The 21013-nt window shown below is 46.7% G+C and overlaps 1 protein-coding gene across 5 annotated transcripts in view; it reads right to left on the reverse strand.

Moving 5' to 3' along the window:
- The window catches only part of Pacsin2 (protein kinase C and casein kinase substrate in neurons 2), a 102942-nt gene that overhangs the window by 10967 nt on the left and 70962 nt on the right, over nt 1–21013 (reverse strand). For all 5 annotated transcript variants that reach the window (XM_085678502.2, XM_085678500.2, XM_048444999.3 and 2 more), the window contains exons 3-5: nt 6541–6697; nt 4585–4820; nt 1328–1483 (exon numbers count right to left, since the gene is read on the reverse strand). In XM_085678502.2, the coding sequence (XP_085534628.1) occupies nt 1328–1483; nt 4585–4820; nt 6541–6697 (549 nt within the window). The remainder of the gene's footprint in view (nt 1–1327; nt 1484–4584; nt 4821–6540; nt 6698–21013) is intronic.

Below are 21013 nucleotides of genomic sequence, written 5' to 3' on the forward strand. Positions count from 1 at the left end.
CTGAGGCTGTTTCAAAAGTTCCTCAGTTCCTGACCCCCAGTGGGCTGCGGGCTACTTGAGCCACAGACCCTTATGGAGACGACATTTCCCCTTGCTAGGAGTGAAGGTTTTGAAAACAGTAGTGCAGGCTCTGGAGTCAGAATCCCTGTTCTCACATTAGGGAGCAGCATAGCGTTTGTCCTCATTGATCTTGGCTCCTTATTCACAAAGGAGGAATGCCATCACACAATCTAAAGGGATGCCAAGCCTTATCAAGTACAGCAAGGGTATCAGGTAAGTAATCTGCTCAGCACTCCCACCTGCCAACTGTTGGGATAAAGCCTGCTGTGAACCCCTCATCTGCTCCTATAGACTCAGGCAGGAATATGGGCCCTGCGCCATCACTTTTAGAGCAGTGGCCAATGGGAGTTTAGAAGTCCAGTCCCCAGGAACTTCTTAATGACAAGATGCCAGCTAGTATTTAATTCCTGTGACTCTGGGATCTTTGAAGTAAAAGCTCTCTCTGTACTGGTGAGGCACATCAGATTAAAAAGCGCTCTGACAAACTCATGTCCATGTGATCTCATTGACCCATTGAGACAGGACCACCTCACAGCGAAGCAGAAGGGCTACCAGGACATGACACTGGATAATGAGATGTATGTTCTCTCTCTTTTTAGCTAAAAGACACCATTCTGTCAAACCTAGCTCCTGTAACCTCTGCTATTAAGACTTGCTATTGGTGTGGTCACAGGACAACTGCCTCTCTCCAATGTCTACCTTCCTTATGAACTCCCAGACACACCCTCTTTCCAAGCTGCATCTAATCCTCGGATCTCTGCAGTCTTCCCTTTACATCTCAAACTCAGTCTGACCAGCCTTCAGCCACACTCTTCCCCCTTCCTTGGCTCCAGGTCTTCTTCAGTATATGCAGAGCTCCTAGATCTGCCCGGTTATGAAGAGCAATGGTCATTCTATGCTCTAGCCCAGGTTACGAGCTCATCCTCATTCTGCACCCTGAACAAGCTGCTCTTCCCCTCTACCATCCCAGCTGTTCTCAAATATATCTCCTGGGAAGCCACTCAAACTAACCTGTTCCCCTGAGCACAAAGACCACACTCTCCCACCTGTCTGGCACTTGGCTTTGTCCTTAGCTGAGGCAGATACAATGGCAATGCTAAGATGAGGCTCAAGTGCTCATCTGTAAGGACACGAGGACAAGGATGCTTTATTGTCATTTATCCTCATCTAGCCACCAAATCAAACAGTTCTAAAAGGCTCACTATGTGCTACACGGGAGAATAAGCGACACTGACATTCAGCATGACAAAGTGAGGGTGGGGTTTACCTTCAGGACATCCTGCTTGCATTTTTCTATCTTGTCTTGCAGTTTCTTCAGCTGTTCCGGATTGAGAGATGGATCTGCTTTGCTGTTGGCTTCTCGAGAGATGGCCAGTTTCTCTTCTTTGCATGCTGTGTGGTGGGCTTTCTTTGCTGCTTCTACCTACAGGGAGAGTAAGTTCTGAATGCAAAGCTGTTGCAAGTTCAGGTCTTCCAGAGATTCACAAGCTATAGAGCTGCATGTGCTTTAAGACAAGAGGGAAAAGCAGGGACAAAGTGTGCTTTGTCACAATAACAACTGGACGGAACAAAAGGCCTCACTCTGTAAATATTTATCCATATGTGGTACTAGGTACTGGGGACACAGGACAGAAGTTGACCCATGACTTAATTTGGAGATTTGAATTAGGTGGCCAAATGCAGGCATAATTAAATGTTGGGTTAAGTTAGAAGGGGCTAAGTGTTATGGATGAAAATCAAGCAGGAAGGAGATACTGGGAACAGCAGAAGTGTAGGGACAGAATTCTATAGAGAACAGTAGGAAAAAGGCCTGAGATTGTTTGGAGTAAAAGGAAGAGGTGTGGATACCCAAGGAAAGCACATGCCAGGACAGCCAACAGAAGGAAGTTCCAAAGGAACCCTTGCCTGGCATGGTGGAGCATGCCTTTAATATCCAGGCAGATTCCTGTGAGCTCCATGTCAGTCTGATCCACATAGTGAGCCTAGGCCAGTCAGTTAAACCCTGTCAAAAAGGAGACCCTGGTTGGGAGTGGGAGGAGAGAGAGAGAGAGAGAGAGAGAGAGAGAGAGAGAGAGAGAGAGAGAGAGAGAGAGAGCGAGCGAGCGCCCTCACATGAATAAAATGGCTTAAAATAGACTGACAGGAATGGATCATAATTTCCGAGGATTTTTCTTCTGTTTTTGTGTTTTGTAGTTGTTGTTTTGGGCTTTTCTTTTGAGAAAAGGGTCATGATACAGTGTCCATCCTGGTCTCAAGGTCATGCGCTTAGAGCAGTAGCAGTGGCTCTCAACCTTCCTAATGTTGGAACCCTTTACTATAGTTTCTCACATTGTGATGACTGCAAATCATAAGATTATTTTTGTTAGGAGTAAGCCAGCGACCTGACCCAGAGTCAGCGATCTCCACCAGAACTGGAGTGGAACAGAACCAGGTACCTAGGACAGAGAGCAAACAAGTTCCACTGGGAGTAGAAGCCAGAAGCAAATCCAATCCTGGGAGCCAACCCAGTCCAGGGACACTGGCTGATCAGGACTGAGCCAATGAAAAGATCCAGAGTCAGCAATCTCCACCAGAACAGGTACAGGGGAATAACTGCTGAGTGAGTGAGCCAGAGACCGCTGAGGGTCCAGATGTGAATCTGGGACCGTCATGGGAGTAGACCTAAGACAGGACCCCAGTGGGTCTGGACGTGAGTCTAGGACCTCTCAGGAACTAGGCCGGAGCCAGGACCTCTGCCAGTCTGGGCATGAGTGAACCTGGGATCTCTGAGGAAATAAGGATCTTGGTGGGGCCAGGCATTGAGTCTGGGTTCTCAGAGGGAGTAGGCCTGAGCAGGACCTTTGTGGGTCCCGGGCATTGGTCTGGGACATCAAAGGGAATAGGCAGAAACCTGGAACCTCTGGGGGTCCCAGTGTGAGTCTGGGACCTCTAAGGGAGTAAGCAGGTCCTCTGCGGGTCAGGGTATACCCGAGCCTGGGACCTCTGAGGCAGTAGACCAGAGCCAGAAACCTTTCCAGGTCCAACTCCAATTTAGGGACTTCTGCAGGAGGGAATCCAGATGAAGATTTACAGATACCCACATTTGCCCCAAGGCAAGGAACTCCACCTTGGGAAACAAATTCCACAGGAGTGGCTCTGAATGAGCTACCTAGGATAGAGAGGGCCTGAGGAAACAAGCTCTATAGGGAGCAGAAGTTAGGAGCAAACCCGGTCGTAAATCAACCCAGTCCAGGGACACTGGTGGACCAGGATTGAGCCAGCAACCTGACCAACAGTCAGCGGTCTCCTCCAGAACTGGAGTGGGACAGAAGCGGTTACCTAGGACAGAGAGCTCATAGCTCCACTGGGAGCAGAAGTCAGGAGGAAAAACAGTTCCGGGACACTGGCGGATCAGGATTGAGGCAGCGACCAGATCCAAAGTAAGCGATCTCCTCCAGAAGAGGTTCAACTCCAAGCCAGGGATTTCTGCAGGAGGGGATCCAGACCAGGACTTACAGAAATAGGGCAAAGCTGGCAACCTAGGCCAAAGTAGGCCTAAGACAGCAAACTGCAAGTGAGCAGAGCAAGGCACAGGAGCGCTAAACTATCTCCAGGAACATCGAGTAACCAAGGGGTAACTAGAACTGTGACACTGACTGTACCAGATGAGGAACAACCACCTGATCTTTGGATTCACTGGCACCTGGAAGATTATTCAACAGAATCTCAGAGAGCCCCAACCATACCTATTAAAGGAAAAGCTGAATAGAAAAGGTAAGATCACACACTACACCACAAAGAGCAACACAACACCAGTGAAACCTAAAGACCCTACAAAAGCAAGACCAGAAAAACCAAATATTGATGAACCAGAAGAAAATGACTTAAAAAATAACATCAAGAGAATGTCTGAAATTCTTAAAGATGAAATGAGAAATTCCCTTAAAGAAATTGAGGAAAAGACAAAAAATGGGAAGCTATAAGCAAAGTAGCACAGCTCTTAAGAAAAGTGGAAGGGGCAGCATTCCAGTGAGAGGTGGAGAGCACACTACAGGGGGGAAGCGAACACGCTGAGGTCAGAATAGTCAGAAGACATCTTCTACCAGTTAGTTAGCCAAGGCCATATAGGACTCAGTGAGTTTGACTGGAGATTTTGAAACAGTGGGGATCAGTGTTGTATGCCAATTTGGGAGAAAAACCCATATAAAGAAAAGGACAATTCTGAATTAAACCTTTATACTAGTCCAAAGGTCTCCTTAATCTCTGGCACAAACAATTCTCCAGGCTGCGGAGAGAAATAGAGCTGGGCGAAAGCTTGAGCTTAAGGCTCTGTCAGTAATGTGAAGTTCTGGTCCTGTCTGTAGTGTATGATGAGCTGGTAAGGATTAAATTTAAAGAAAGCACATAAGGCAGGGTCTTGGCCCAGAGATAGCCTGTTCTCCACCAGCTATGTTCTCCTGTGGCTAAGGTGAGTTCCTGGAAGTGTAGAAGGGAGCCCTGACAGTGGAGAGAGGCACAGCAGGGCCAGAAAAGGGAGGGAGGCACCTCTTTCAGCTTCTTGGCCCAAGGCTTCTGGGCCTTCCGGAAGCCATCCTCTGCTTCCTTGGTCTCCTTGAAGCCTCCCATCATCTGTTTGTGAAAGGCTTCCTTCTGCCAGTTCTTGATCTTCTCAAAGTCTTCATTCATCAGTAACGTCTTCACTTCTAGGTGCAGCTCGCTCACCTTCTCTGCTTCAGACATGACAGCCATCCAGGCCTTCTCCACAGTCCCATACTGTGGTCCTGACACAGGAGAAGACTGTTAACTTAGCCTCTGCTCACAGCAGGATTTCTGTCACCCCACAGCTATGCACCTGGGAGCAGCCCGGCTGCAGACAACGTTTCTAAAGCCTTTGAGCTCTCGTGTGTGAGTAATGTGTATATGTAAGAGCATGTACAGGTGATATACATACATATTTTACATGTAATTGTGAGTGAATGTTCACGTGTTCTATGTACCTATTTTATGTAGAGGACAAGGCTCACATTAATCTTCCTTAGTCACTGCTCTGTTTTTTTGAGACAGGGTCTCATGAAACCTGAAGCTCATGGATTCAGCTAGACAGGTTGGGCAGCAATCATCCAGCTCCTCTAGTCTCTATTTCACAGAACTGGGATTACAGGTGTGTAGTGCTGTGCTTGTCTTTGTAGAAAGATTCACTTTTATTTTGAACATATGTAAGTACTTACATATATGTACGTATACTGTGTGCACACCTGGTGCCCAGGAAGGTATTGGCAACCCTGAAACTGGAGCTAGAGGTGTTTGTGAGCTGCCATGTGGGTGCTGGAAACGAAACCAGGTCCTCTGAAAGAGCAACCAGTGCTAACTACTAAGGTGTCTACCGAATCTTGCATCTTACTTCTGTGTAGAAGGAGTTGGGAATTAGGCCTTCTGTGTGCACAGTAAGTGCTTGTACAGCTGAGCCAGCTCCCCTGTTCCCTCTGGGGTCTTTGAAACAAGCCTTTCTACATTTTGGAGATCTCAATTTGTTTAAGGTGGCCAGAAAAGGGTGAACTCTTTGAAGTGAGCTGCCAGCCTCTCAAACAAGAACTCTCTTGCTCCCATGACAGGCCAGGATTGTGAGTGGCCTCCCTCAAGATGGAACACCTTTATTCACTCCCATGAGCCTAGAGGATAATAGTGCCAATGAAGACAGGACAGGGAACATCTTGTAGTCCCCAAACCCCACTCCTCACTGGCTCAACTCAGATCAGAGACTGCTGGTTGCTGTGAGCACTTCAATGATGTAGCTGAGTTCCACCCATTTCACCAATGGTTTTCTTCTTGTCCTTCCTACCCAAACCCCCTATCCAAAGTGACAGTCCTTGGTGTGGGAGAATTGTCTGTATTCTGTCAATCATATTTTAATAAAACGCAGATTGGCCAGGCAGGCAGTATAGGTGGGAAAGCCAGACAGGAAGTAGGGGTGGAGCAAAGAGACTGGGAGTATTCTGGAAGCAGAAGCTCCCTCCGTCACTCCTGCGCAGACCACCGAAGAGGCAGCATGTAACTTGCCCAGCTGAGAAAGGTATGGAGCCATGTGGCTAACGTAGATAAGGATAATGGGGTAACAAAAGTTATAAGAGCTAATAAGAAGCCTGACCTAATTGGCCAATCAGTTTATAACCTTATGGAGTCCTGTGTGTGATTTTTCTCTTTGGGGCATGCCGGCTGTGGGGTACCGGGCGGGATAGAAACCCCAACAAGCCGGCCCCTCATGTTACAAGTCCTGATTAAGAGTTCCCCTCCTGAGCCTTGGGGAATGAGAACAAGAAGGGAGAGAATTGGCAAAGTGTCCCTATACCATCCAGACTTCCTTCCTTTCTGCTGAGGACAGTCCTCTATCCTACAGGCACCCTCAGGCCCTCAGCAAGATGCATTCCTAGCCCACTTGTGAGCAATTCATCAGAGGGTCCCTGCAATGTGAGTAGTTAGTACCCATGCCCAGGGTTACCTTACCTTTCTCCACAAGCTGCTTCCAGCGTCGGGCCCACTCAGTGAGCTGCTGTGCATATGCCTTCTCAATGCGTGCCCGCTCATGCAAACAGTTCATGAGGTCACCACACAGGCGGTGCCCATCATCAATCCGCTTCACAGTCCGTTTGTAGTTCCCGACCTGTGAGACAGAGCTTAGTGTTAGAGTTAGGCACATACTTAGGGTGATCTGTCCACCTGCTATACCCTCTAGCATGGTTAGCCTATCTGTTGCTATTATATATTATATATAGGGTCTCCATCTCTGGGGTCATCCCATCTCCCCACCCTGCTGGCTACCTCCTGTTGCCAGTCAAGATCCCGTTTTATTACCAACAGGAATAAATAAATCAGCAAACTGGACTGTCTGAGTATATAACACCAGGTCAGGTCCTGTGGCAGAAACCAACTGGGAGGTTAGGGAAGGAGGCAAATGAGCAAGATGCAGGGCTGAGTGAGGCTGACAGGTCTTCAGGCAGATGGAGGAGCAGGGGTGGCTTCCTAGAGCAGGTAACATGCAACTAAATCCTCACATTGGATTATTACTACTTCCCAATGGCAGTAGCACATATTTTTCCTACCCACTGAATGCCTACTATGTGCCAGACACCTTGATAGGTATTTCACACAGTATGTGGCAGCAACTGCCCCCTACTTCACAGATGAGGAAACTGAGGCTTAGAGAAGCTAAAAACTGGCTAAGACTGCATGGTCACACTGGCTGGGATGAACCTCAAGGCAGTTTTCAAAATACTTTTAGGTAGGGAAGCCTGGACGGCAAACCTCAGATTCTAATCTGCTTTGTCAAGGGCAAGTTTTGGCTACCCCTTTTCACATACGAAGGGAGAAACTAGATTACCTAAACTAGAAACAGTTATGAAAATATTTTCAACTCTGTGTGTGTGGTATATGCACACACAAGTGCACATGTGGGTGAAGTCCAGAAGTCAATGTCAAGCATCTTCCTCAATTGTTCTACTTTTTGTTCTTGTTGTTGTTGCTCGTTTTATTCTTTGAGACAAGGTCTTGACAAACTTGATGCTCACTCATGGATCTGGCTATATTAGCTGGCCGGCAAACTCAGAGATCCTCCTGTCTCTACCTCCCAGCAAAGAGTTTCAGGCGTGAGCCATCACACTCAGCTTCTTATGTGGGTGCTGCAGAACTGACTTTACCAACCAAGTTAACAACTCCACAGCCCGTTTCACCCTTCGAGCTATAGCTTCAGCAGCAAGTCATAGGGGAAGGCCCACGGAGAACAGCACAAGAAAAGGACTAAATATGTTTTCATTGGCTGCCTACCAATGTCTTCGAAACTCTTAAACCACTCTCTTATGCTTTCTAACAGTCTCTACCCACTGACTCTCCAGTACGTTGTTCAGCCTGAAAGCCTTAAAGGCAGGCATGCCTGCACCTGCTCTACAGAAAGGGCAGCCCTCTCTGCAGTGTTGTGGTACTCCCAAGTCCTCCTTTTCTCCAGTGCTGAGCTAGCTAAGGGAGGAGAAGAGGTGCTGGAGATGACCTGCAAGAGTTTGAGAAAGGATAACACCTTTGGAGAAGGCACTGCATGTAGATGCAAAAGGATGAGAGATGGTGGCTACTGTACCTAGAGGGAAAGGCTGTTTCTTGGGCCAGGGCTCTAGGCAGGCTGAGGTGATGACCTCCTCCTGCAGGACCCCAAATCCTGCTGAACAGTTAAGACCCCCAGAAGTCAGACAGCCTAGGATGCCAGAGGCCCAGCATGACTTTGGCCACCTCTAAAGGGTGGGACTCTTGGACCCACTATTAATCGTTTACCCTCCACAGAGCCCCTGCACCCCAGGCAAAGTCTGACTCTTCTCAGCAAGGTTGGGAGTTCAACACATACAGCTGAAGCTGGGCTATGACTTAATCCCCCAGCTTTTCCTTTTTCTTACTGCAGAAAGGAAAACAAAAACAATCTCCGCAACCCACCCTGAAGCACTGACACACTTGCTCTTCTTCAAATGGGCCTTTGTGGTCACTTTCAAATTTATAAAAGAAAAAATAACAAAACTCAACTTAGTACTACTGGGATGGGAGCAAGAGGAGAATCAACCTGACTGAGTCTCAGTAGCCACATGGAACCACACACAGAGACAGTTTTCATCTGTCACAGAAGTGCTCAACTGGAGACAATCATCCAGATGTATATGTGAGCATCTGGAAACCTGTTCACCTCGTCAGTATTCAAAGCCCAGGGGAAGACTTCAAGAAAGAAAAGAACATCTGCTAAGGAGCCACAAGCTATGCAGGCCAATGCTGAAACAAGAACTCCCGTCAACTGAAGGGCAGCCTCCTAGCTCCCAGGGTGGGAAGAGCCTCAGCAGGCAGACATTTCAGGCTATTAATGGGCCTTGAGGTGGTAGAGAAATCTGTACTGGTTCTGCGATGCTTCTGGGCACAGGTGGTCATGTAGTCAGGAAGAGAGCAAAGGGCAGAAGGGAGACAACATGTAACAGCTCGAAGACCCAGGGAGAACCTATGGCCCTAGTATGATCAGAACCAGGCAAGCTCATGTTCACCTAAGTTGCCCTGGTCCTGAGATACTGAGGAAATTCCTACCTCACAAGGAACTCAAACAGAAAACACTTCCTGAGACCTCAGAGAGGCTCAGCTATCACGAGGCTGACCCACTGATCCCCAAATGAGAGGGATGGAAGTTCTCCTGCAGGCAATGGTCTAGGATTCATGCCCCAGACTACCCTGTTCTCCTCTAGCCAGACAACGACCACCCTTGTCTCTGCCACAGCCAAACTCACTTCCTGCACATCAGGCTTGGGTAGATCCAGGCAACAAAAGCTTCACCATGCACAAAGCACCTACACCCTACAGCATGTGTACTGATGTCTCTGTCCATTTTTCTTTCTCTAGGCCGTCCACACAGCAGGTTTTTAATGAAAACATGAGCAGTAAACCCACAGAGCAACCAGAAGAGCATGTAGGCCAGTGCACTTCTGCAAGTTAAAGTGACACTCTTTAAATAGCATTTCACAGATTGAAGTTACATGAATGCACATCCACTATCCCAACAAAAACTAAAGATATTTGTTCAGAAACAGACATCCTGAACAACTGCAGACTTTAAAAACTATCTCCTAACTGTTACATCTAAAATCAACAGGGGGCGCTGGAGAGATAGCTTGGCCATCAAGACCTTTCCAGACCAAGTTCAATTCCAGCACTCACACCAGGATGTTCACAACTAACTCCAGCTCAGAAAGAGAGAGAAAGAGAAAGAGAGACAGAGACTGTCTCTTAACAATCTGCCAGGAATTTAAGCTGAGAAGCTGTCACCAAGTCCTAGCCACCATGATGAAAAGGGCAGGACTACTGCAAGGAGCAATCAGGGAGCTCCTTACACCCAGATTACCAAACCCCAGAGAGAAAGAGAAACCTCAAGTACAGGAAAGGGCTGGGCAAAGACTCTTGCTGGATGAACTAGTAGAAAACAGACTTCTTCAACAACCAGGAGGTATTGAAGTCATTAGGGACCAGTATTCTGTTTCAGGCTAATACCCTCACATTGCAGGCAGATAGGAGACTATTCCCTATGACATGAGAAGATGTGTGGCACAGAAAAGAACTGGAAGGCAGTGTAGGTCAGGAAAGACTCACCAAAGATTAGAAGCTGTTTATATAAATCACAAATGCTTGTAACACAAAGCAGGGATAAAAAGTTTCAGAAATGTGACTATCAAATCTGCACCACTGGAAGGGAGGAAGCAAACAGGTTTCCTCCTGTTTGGGAAGTAGAAAAGTGCAGAGTGGGATCTGAACTGCCCAACCCATAGTACCTTGCTTGAAAAATGGCTCAGCAAGTCTTCTCCACGGATGCCTTCCTGGCAAGACCACCTGCGAGCACTTGCATCACCTGCATCCTTCGGCTGCTGGAACTGATTTCTCCAATATGGCTCCTGCCAAATGTTCCAACTGGGGACCACATGAGCCCTTGAGAACATGGTGCCCATAGCCACAGCTTCTCTGAGTTACCCCAGGCACATTGGCCTTGGCCCTTAGCTAGGCTAGACTCTCTTAGCAACAAGTGCCACATCCTGTCATTATGCATTACATCACAATGTTTGTGTTTTGCCAGGTAGGGAGTGATAACCCATCCCATGCATTCTCAGTGGGTGGGAATATTAGTGTCCCCATCTAAAGGATAAGGAAATAGGACTGAGGAGCTATGGTCACCCATGTTCATACAGATAGAAAGAAACAGAGACTCACATTCCCCTTGGGTCAATCAGAGAGGGTAAAGAGTTGCAGGCTAGGGTCAGGCCCCAGTCCTGTTTCCACTGTATCCCAATGGCACTTCATCCCAGGAACCCTAATCTTACATGCTAAGACAACTTGCCAAGGGTAATCTTGGTTTTACCCTTGTAATAAAGGCCTAAGAACCACACTTGCCCCCCTCTCAACCCTGGAAAAGGAAGGCATCTGTGCCAAGTTGCTCAGCAGAAGGCTGAATGTCCCTCCAAGCAAGTCCATGCTCTGGAACTCAAATGTCTAACCCAGCACACTGATAAAGGATGCCTAGAAGCTGCAGCCTTCTCTGCTGGAGTTGGAAGACACAAAAAACGACAGGCCTTTGGAGGGCGGTGCTTAATTACAGCTCTGTAGGTGGCCACAAGATGGACTAAAAGACCTTCTGACTTTGTGTTCAAGATCCTAGGCTCTTTTGGCCTTTTTCTTTCTACTGTATCTCACATGAGCATCAGTACAGATCTGGCTCCGCCCCAAGCATGTGATCTGGCCAGGCTTCTCTACATTTCTGATTCTCAAGCTGGAAAGGGGATGGAAACAGAGCACTTACGTGCCAAGTGTCCTAGAAGCTCACGCTCCAGGTTGGGCTTCCTCCCTGCCAGCTCTACTCTTAAGTTGCATGGCAGGACCTAAGTTGTTTTCTGGCTATTTCTTCATCTTGTCCACGCAGTAAAGGAGTGAAAAGCAGCTTAGGTGACCTCGAGAGGCCCTTCATGGTTCTGGAATCTTGAAACGAATCGTATCTGCCACTGCCATTAGCCAACTACAAACAGCCAGTCAAGCATTCCTAACTCTCAGTTTCTGATGTTCTGGCAACTCCCTCTTGCCATCCACAAAAATTTAATGAACATCTTCTGTGTGACAAGCACTACGTGAGGCACACATGATATCACAGTGAGCAAACCATCACTACATTGGCCTGATGGGGCTTATGGCTAGATGAATACCATAGTTTTGGAAAGGAATATTCCTCAAGTGGTCAGAGCTGGCCTGGAAACATGTGAGGTAAGAGTGAAGGACCTTAGACTTCTGGAAGACTTGGGACAGAAGTCATGACCCACACAGCACGAGCTATGCACAGCACCACTCCTCTGACATCTATCCTGCAGCTCCAGCCACCCTGATTCCCTTGAGTGGACATCTGCTGCATACCAAAACAGCGTCACTACTCTCTATTCTCCACGCCTATAGAACAGGCATTCCATAACATCTTCTCAGAGCCCAAACATGGCTGGTAGCTAGACCTGGATTCCCTTTCCACTTGGAGAGGTAGAGGTCTCAGAAGTTGATGGGATACTTCCCATCATGGATACTGAGGCATTCTGGAGTCTTCTTTTTTTTCACAAAGCTCTCAACTCAGGAAAGCTATAAGAGCCCTTCCCATCAACAGCCCAAAATAATCACATTGGCAGATGGCAATCCCAACTATTGCTGTGATGAAACACCATGACCAAAACAATTTGGAAAGTAAAGGGTCTGTTTCACTTACAGTTCCATATAACAGTTCATCATCAAAAACAGCGAGGGAATGAACTCAAGTAGAGCAGGAACTTGGAGGCAGGAGCTGATGCAGAGGCCATGGAGGGTTGGTGCCTATTGGCTTGCTCACCATGACTTGTTCAGCCTGCTTTCTTATAGAACCCAGGATCATAGGCCCGAGGGATAACACCACTCACAATGGGTTGGTTCCCCCCAGAATCACTAATTAAGAAAATGCCATCATTATTAGGGCATCCTTGACAAGATAGCAATGCCTGTGGGTTGGTAAAAGGCATGTAGATAAGCTATCGGCTACTCAAACTACTTCAGAAGTGTTGAGACTTCTGGGGTATGATATGCCATGCTTTTTATATAGAAACACAGTATGCCAAGTAGGCTTGTTGCCAGGTCATGCCTGCATTTTCTCCTACAGTTCCCTTTTCTACATTATTTTGCCTTCCTAAGAGCAGATGAGCCGATCAATGAGTGGAATATGTCAACCAATATATTACAACTAAAGAGATAAGTAGATTATAACCATTTCAAAAGCAAAGAAGGTATCTGGGGATGGGAATAGTTATCATTCCAAATTATAGAATTTTCACTTATAGAATCCATATCAGGAAATAGGTTGGAGCCAGTGTCAAACAGCTAAGGACAAGATCCTCTGGTCTCCACCCCAATAATAAGAGAGGGTTAGGTACCAATGCCCAGTAATTTTCAGTGCAGACAATATTTAGAATCAGTAAACAGAGGAGCAGGATAGGTGTTTGCTGCTGTCTCTTGCAAATGCCCAATTTCATCTGCTTAATTGCTGGTCTCTGCTGTCCAGGGTCTGGTGAGCCAGGCTGGGATCCAGATGGACTGCAGAAAACCCCTCCCAATGGTAAGTAATGGGGCTAGTGATTGGCATTTACCCATTATTACATCTTTCCAGATCACAGAGGTAACCTTGTAGACCCTGACAAAGGTGTTCAATGTGTATGAGCTGCAGTATTTCCCTTGTCATCTGTTTTCAAAAAATTTAAAGTAAAAAATGCCATATTAATAAGATGTTGAGGGTGAGCCTTACTCAAACCCATAGGCCTCCCTCGCCCCACCACCCCCATATCTATCAATGTGTTCTTTGAGCTGTTTGTACACTCTCTCCACTACAGTTTGACCTTGGGGATTATAAGGAATCCCAGTAACATGTTGAATTTTCCATTGGAGACAAAACTGTTCAAAGGGGTGGAGAGATGAGGAGGAGCAGGGTCATTATCTGTTCTTACAGTGTAGGACACTCCTGCTACCTCAAAACGTTTTAGTGGGTTTTGACATGATAGGCCTTCTCCCCCATCATTGGTGTTCTGACTTCTGAGCATGGTGTGTGTTGCTTCTTATTTAGAAATGCAGCATGCCAAGAAGACTGGCCAACAGGTTATGCCTGCATTTTCTCATATAAGAAAATGCCTTCCAGCCCTATCTTATGCAAGCATTTTCTTAATTGAAGTTCTCTCCGCACAAGATGATTTTAGTTTGTGTCATGTTTACATAAAACTCGCCAGCACACCCATGCCGGGGAGCAAGCTGCTCTTTAGCCTCCACACTGCTAGAAGAGAAGTGAAGGCACAAGTCAGCAGAGGGCTCTGCTGATCCGTTGCTCTGTGCTCCAAGCATTACACAGTAAAATAGACTAACTCATGGAGTAGTGAGGAACCAGATCTGCACCTGTCTTTTGAATAGTCACTGTCATTTCTGTAAAAACCTTGTGAAGCGTTCCTCTTTTCCATAGTGGGATCCATCCCAAATAACTCTAGTAGTGTATTAATTATTGGGCATACCTTCTTTCTGTATTGGCAACTGGATGACCTCTCCCCACACTGTGGGGCCCTGGTGTGAAATATGTACTCAGTCAAAGAAACCTATGCTCTCATAGTCAAATCTACATAAAGTTAGCCCCCCACAATTATCCTTTATGGCAGGGCATCGGACAAGGAAAGAAGCCTTGCTAACAGACCAAATGAGAACCTCAAAAGACAGGCATTGAGCAGAAGAGACAGCATGTCCACCCTTACTGATAAACACATCTGGGAGGCCCTAAAATCTCTAACAGCCAACTCAGGAGAATGTAACCTACTGGCCTGTGCTCTATACTAAGAAGTTATTAATATTCTGCATTTACTTTCACCTCGGTTTCATTGACACAAGATCTTAGTCTAGAAAACTGTTTGTGCCTTTACCCATAGAAATACAGGGGAAAAGCTTAGGTTGCTAAACAAGCCCCAAAGAAAGGAATTCCTTCCCACGTGGGTGTCAGCAGATACAGCACCTGTATAGCACCTTGTTGGTTAGCCCTGGGGTTGGGGGGGAGGGGAGAGGTACAAAAGTGTCATCTGCTTTCCTCTCTGAGGCTTACAGTGGTTGCCATGGATACCAGAAATGCTGTGTTCCCAGCTGCTGCTTAGAGAGTGCACAACAAGGAACCGTTTTTCTTCCCTACTTCTTTACATTTATCAATTACAAACATCTAGCTTAACAAGTCACATTCAAGAAATGCAGTTAGTACACACACACACACAAAAAAACCAACCCTTTTTTTTTCCCTCTTTCTAGAATTCTGTACTGATTTAAAGCCCCATCCTTAATTAATCCTCCCAATCTCTGTCAGGGAGCTTCACAGCCACGGCCCCTCTGTGACATAAGTAAGACAATTGGCCACTGCTTCATCAATCCTATCCATCTTGTTGGCCCTAAGAAATGCATGCTTGATATTACTGTTATTTACCAAGAATTGTTAATTATGTCTGTGTGGATATATAAACTAAAAACCTTGTGGAACATCAAGAGAGATCATTGGGAGAACATTAAAAGAGCATTACAGAGAACACTGGGGAGAAGGTAGGAAGAATAAATGGGACATGATGAGAAGGTGTGCATGAACTGACATTTCTTTCACACTTGGGAATCTTTAGTCAAGTCTTCACTTTCCTTCTGAATCCCGAGAGAAGTTTAGAGGGGGTTGGCACTACAACGTAAACCTTGATACCTTGCTGAAGCCTATAAAGTCTTTAGTGACATCTAGGGCCTGAATATTTTACCCCAAGCCCACAGTATCTTAGTGAAGCTGGAAGGATTGCAGATCATTCTTTCTTCCTACTACTACATCCTGCAGCATTACTCCCCATCACAAATACAACATGGTATATACACCTACAGGGCAACCTCTGGTAAAGCACAGGGCCTCCATCTCAGCAACTTCCTACAGCCCATCAAACTCCCACTGTGACACTTCCAACAGGGATGAATCTTCTGGGTCTTTCATTCCTATCATCTTCTATTGATTTTTGGGTTTTTAACTCTGGGGCACTTGTGCTTAAAGAAACCAAAATGTAAGGGGGTATCTCTAAAAAACTTTCATGTCTGTGTCTTGCTTTTCAGGGGCCAGGTAAGAGTTCTCTCATCCTCATTTCTACAAGATTCTGCTGGTTTCACCCTGAACTTTCTTGTAGTTTTCCAAAGTGCCTCCATCTTGGAGAGGAGAACCAAGAGGCATCTTGGTAGGATGTTTCCCGGAACCATTGGCCTGTGTCATATGTCACTGGGTTCCCTATCTGCACGGGATGATGCTCCTTGCCTGCAGAGCCCTAAGAGAGCCCAAGGCTGAAGCTTATGCCTGGGTCTGCTGGTGCCTCTACTGCTTTACAAACAGGTAGCTTCTGTCCCAGCATAACAAAGTCTAGGACTTCACTTCTGTCCCAGATCCCAGTGTTCGGTAACAGCCATACATTGACTCCTGCCATCCTGTTTCTGGAATTGATCTTCAAAGGAAGGGGAAGACAATGGGGTTTGCTACTCAGCAAAGGAAAGGAAACAGAGTTCACTGCCTAGCAAAGGAAAGAGAAGGAAATTGGGTTCACTGCCCAGTAAAGGCATCATTTGCTCTGATTGTTTATACAAACATGAGAGAACAACTTTGCCGGGCAGTGGTAGTATACGCCTTTAATCCCAGCACTCAGGAGTCAGAGGCAGGCAGATCTCTGTGAGTTCGAGGCTAGTCAGGTCTACAGAGTGAGTTCCAGGACAGGCTCCAAAGCTACAACGGAGAAACCCTGTCTCAAAAAACCAAAACCAAAACAAAACAAAAAGATAACTGAATTATCAATCTTAAACCAAATGTTCAAACTGACAAACTTAAAAATGGATAAAGTGGAACCCTCTTAATTCTAGTTGCCAGATCCTAACTCTAAAATCAGAACACATGAAATAATAGGGAGGAAATATACGTTTAAATAAACCTATTTAAAAAGTTCTTTACATTTATTATTTACTTAGTGGAGGAGGGTTGTATATGTGCATCTACTCACACGCATGCATGCGCAAGCTTGTATGTGTGTGCACGCACGCGCCTACAGAGGCCAGAAAAGGGCACTGGATTCCTGGAGTCAAGAGTTACAGATGGTTACCCAGTGTGGGTGCTGGGAACTGAACTTGAGTCCTTTGGAAGAAGAGCCAGAGTCCTTTGGAAGAAGAGCTTCAGCCCCAATGAACCTTCTCTTAACTGAGTTTCTCCACAAGGCTGCTGGCAAAGTTTGCTGCACACCATGTCCTCAGTGCATGTGGTATGTATCATACAGTGGAGGAAGGCAGGCATCTGTGCCCATAACATGGACCAGATCTGCCTGCCACTGTCCCCAAGGCCCATCCTCGAACTCCAGGCTTCCATATATAAAAGTGTGAGCCCTCATTCATCCTTCAGCACACAGCCTAGAAAATGGCAAGAAAAAGTGACAGCTGTTGCCACAGGATGGCACAGTAATGATAGGGGAGTTCAGCCAATCACATTCTGTTCGTGGGGCGTGTTGCCCTAAGGCAAAAGTTTACCTATAAACCTGGCGGGTGCAATTCCCCGCCCTCTCTCTCTCCCTCTCTCTGGCCTGGATCTAGCGTTCTGGACGGGTGGGATTCTGTGTAAGTTTTTCCTTCTGTTTTATTAAAGCTGTATCTTTTGTAAGATAGTCTGGGGACCTTTCATTACCGATCACACTGCGTCCTCACAGCGAAAGCCTCTTCCTGGTATTAAGTTCTCATGGAAGACCAGAACCACTCCAGTGTAGGAGTAACAGACACTCTGAAAGTTCTGTGACCCCTGGGATCCAAGTCAAGAGACATGTGGAAATGAGTCAACCTGTCATAAAAACCCAAGCACCCTGGAAGGAAATCAACAGACTGAAAAGTGGGGTTAGGGTTGGGATAGTAGTCCCTTTAGGAACTCATACTCCCAGTCCTTTTACCCCAACCCTGATTGTGATCCATTCTGGCCCTGGTCCCTCATGTCCAAGCCTGGTTTACAGTTCTCACTGCCTGTCCGCTCTCAGGCTATATCTGGTCACCCAGCTACCTTCCCGCTCTGCCAGCCCAAACCAATATTTGTCTTCAAAGTACCATGGAGCCAGGATGCTATGAGGAATCAATACCAAAGACCACTGAAATTCTACAATTTCATGTAAAAAAAAAAAAAAAGTACCCCCAACAGCTTACACAGGAGACTGAAATCCAAAGAAAAACACAAAAGGTAGACAAGCTTCTTGACAAGCAACTGAGGGACAGCCCTCCCATCCCCCAGTAGCTGTCTGGCATTGGGAACCGTGTCTAGACAATGAAGAGACTTGTCAGCAACAAGATGGAGTCTACTTCCCCCATCTGTGTATGTGCAATGCTCATGTGTGCAGCTGAGGACCAGGGAATGCAAAGAAACTATGGCTTGGGAAACCCTGGCCCTACCGGTGAAGAGCCCTGTGACCCTAGGGATCCAGGTACCCTAGACACACCAGATAGCACCAACAGTGAGGAAGCACCCGGCATTGGTACACTATCGTAATCACAGAAACGCTATCACTGACTGGACTGGACATCATGATCTATGACCATGCACATTAAATTCTGCATTAGATTGCATGACTGGATTGCTCTGACATCAGCAATGAGTGAGTGCATGGGCTGATAATGGTATGGATGGTATATATAGAACGCCTGGTCCTGGGACTAAAATGAGACAGTTTTGTCAGGCGGCACCCAGCCAAACACACTACCCAGATAGCACCCTACAGTCTTCTTGAGGGGGAAGTAAACAGAATTGGAAGCAGCTGCAATTACCCTACCTAACCATGTCTACTAAGCATGGGGAATAGCCAGAGATCTAAAAACCAGCACCAGATTGCTGAAAACAGCCAGTACTCAGTTACCAGACTCAAGTTCCTATAGAGGATATGCCAGGTTCTGAAGGATGATAACTCTTGGAAGATACTCAGTCATTTATCTCACTATCAGGCCCTCAACTACAAAGTCCCTCCATGCACCATGCACTAGGTGCTGAGAACACAAGCTAAACAGAGTCACTCTGACTCTGTTAGGTTACAGAACAAAAGGCGCCAACAGGTGTGGCAGGTTTGAGTGGCCATCACTGATGTGGGACCAAGAGCTCTGTGACAAGAATTATCTTTGTCATTTTCATCTTCACAGGAAAGCAGCAACACCTCAGAGTGTAGAAAAACAAGGCTCTTCAGGACAGAGTTCCAGGAGGCCATAAGCAGGGCAGGTCTTGGAGCTTGTTTTTCTACCCATTTGAAGTCAATCTATCTATCAGCCTATCTATCTACCTATCTATCTATCTATCAATCATCTATCTATCTATCAGCTATCTGTCTGTCTGTCTGTCTATCTATCTATCTATCATCTATTGGTTTTGGGGGACAGGGTTTCTCTGTGTAGTTTTGGAACCTGTCCTGGAACTAGCTCTTGTAGACCAGGCTGGCCTTGAACTCACAGAGACCCGCCCGTCCACCTCTGCAGAAGGTATGCTGGGATTAATGAGATTAAAGGCGTGTGCCACCACCAACCGGCCCATTTGAGATTGTAAGCAGAGCTCACACCAGGGACACAGCTGTGAGGACTGAAAGCAAGGCTTGGGCAGTCACTCGTGATTTCTAAATGTTCTATGGGACTTTGCCATGGCTGTAGAAAAGCACAGACATCCTAACAGTTTCTGGGTATATGTGTAATAGGCTGTCAGAGTGAACGCAACCCAGCACAGAACACACAGAGGCACAGACAATACAGATTCATAGGTGCTTTTGTGACACTAGTGGGGTCATAGCTTCTCCGTGGTCCAGCAAAAGGGGTCTGCCTACCCACACAACTGTATCTGCAGAGGCAGAGGGCAAGTCCAGCCCTGCTCCAGACAATGTCTACAGCCACAGCTCTAAAGCAACTTCCCCTAGTTTTGCTCCAACCTTTCCAATTTACCCTGTTGTTGAGCAGCTGGCAACATATCTGTCCCTATGACCCTTGCTGCCTTAAATGTTTCCAGGGCAGAGGTGTCTCTTGTCATCCAGATTCCAATTCCAGCCTCCATCCTTACTAGACAGCTGTGGTCAGCTAGTCTGGGACGATCATGCCTACTCCTTCTCTTCCACTCACTCAGCACCTATAGCAGCAACCCCTTAAGTCCCAAGACTTGTTCTCTACATGCCCTGCCATATCCTCACAGGATCTCATACACGATCTGTTCAGTAATGCACACTCTGTTCTATTTTGTTCTGGGGCCAGGATCTTGCTGAGTTGTCCTGCCTGGTATCCCACTCTTGAGCTGAAGCAATCCTCTGGCCTCAGGCTTCCCAGTGCTAGGGACTATGGGCATATAACCACTGCATCTAGCTAAGTAGGTACTTTTAATAGAATAAAATATTTAGCCAGTTCTTTCATTCAGAACACAGGAAAGAAAAGTGCTAGTGAAGTTTGAATCCTCTTTTAAAACCGGAGCATTAGTGATTGATCACTTGTTTCCATTAGCCTGTAACAGCAGATGACATGTTTGCCCCAGCAAACACCAGGACTGCACACTCACCTTTTCCTCCTCTGAAGCCTCCTGTCAAGAAGGCACCCACACAGTGCTGAAGACTATAGTCCCATCTGGCAGCCTCTCTTGGGGGCCAGAATTAGTCCCCTTTTATTCTGAGGCTCGGGTAAAGTGGGCAACTTGTCCAAGGTCACATAGCTAGTGACAGCACAGCTGGGGTCAGGGCTGACATGCTACTAGCTGAAAGCCCAGTCCTCCTCACCCTATCCATGTAGCCCAAAATGAAAAGAAAGTTCCAAGGGTTTTTCCAAAGGGGGTTAATTATGGTCAAGACTTTAGTTCCTTGGCTGGAGTGGAAACTCAGTGGTAGGACCCCTGCCTAGTTATGCATGAGGTACTTGTTGTGGTCCATCCCTAGTATCACCACTAACAACAACAAGAATACAGTTGGCTTTTTTTTTAACTAGTGGACAGGAAAAATAAGTGGGTTGGGGAGAACAACTTGTGAAAACAAAACCGGTCACAAGGTAATTTCATCAGGAAGGGAGTTCCCAGGACACAGGCTGGCAGGCAAATGCTCTTACCAAGATCCTAGCCCTTTGTTCAGCCCTCTGGCTGCTTGCCTGCATTATGCAAAATAATGTCACATCATGGTCACTCATATGTAAAAGCTGCCTGTGAGATTGGGCTGGGTCACTGCTGTGTGTTGTTGTCTATCACACAGGGCTAGACACCCAAGAACATCGGAGGGCAAACCAGCAAGACCTTTCACAAACACATCTCAGTGAGGAATCGGACTTTCCAGATAAGTAAACTCCCAACTCCACTGAGGGCTGGAGCATTGCCATACTCCCAAAA

This window comes from Myodes glareolus, chromosome 19 (assembly GCF_982192425.1).
Source record: "Myodes glareolus chromosome 19, mMyoGla1.1, whole genome shotgun sequence".
NCBI lineage: Eukaryota > Metazoa > Chordata > Mammalia > Rodentia > Cricetidae > Myodes > Myodes glareolus.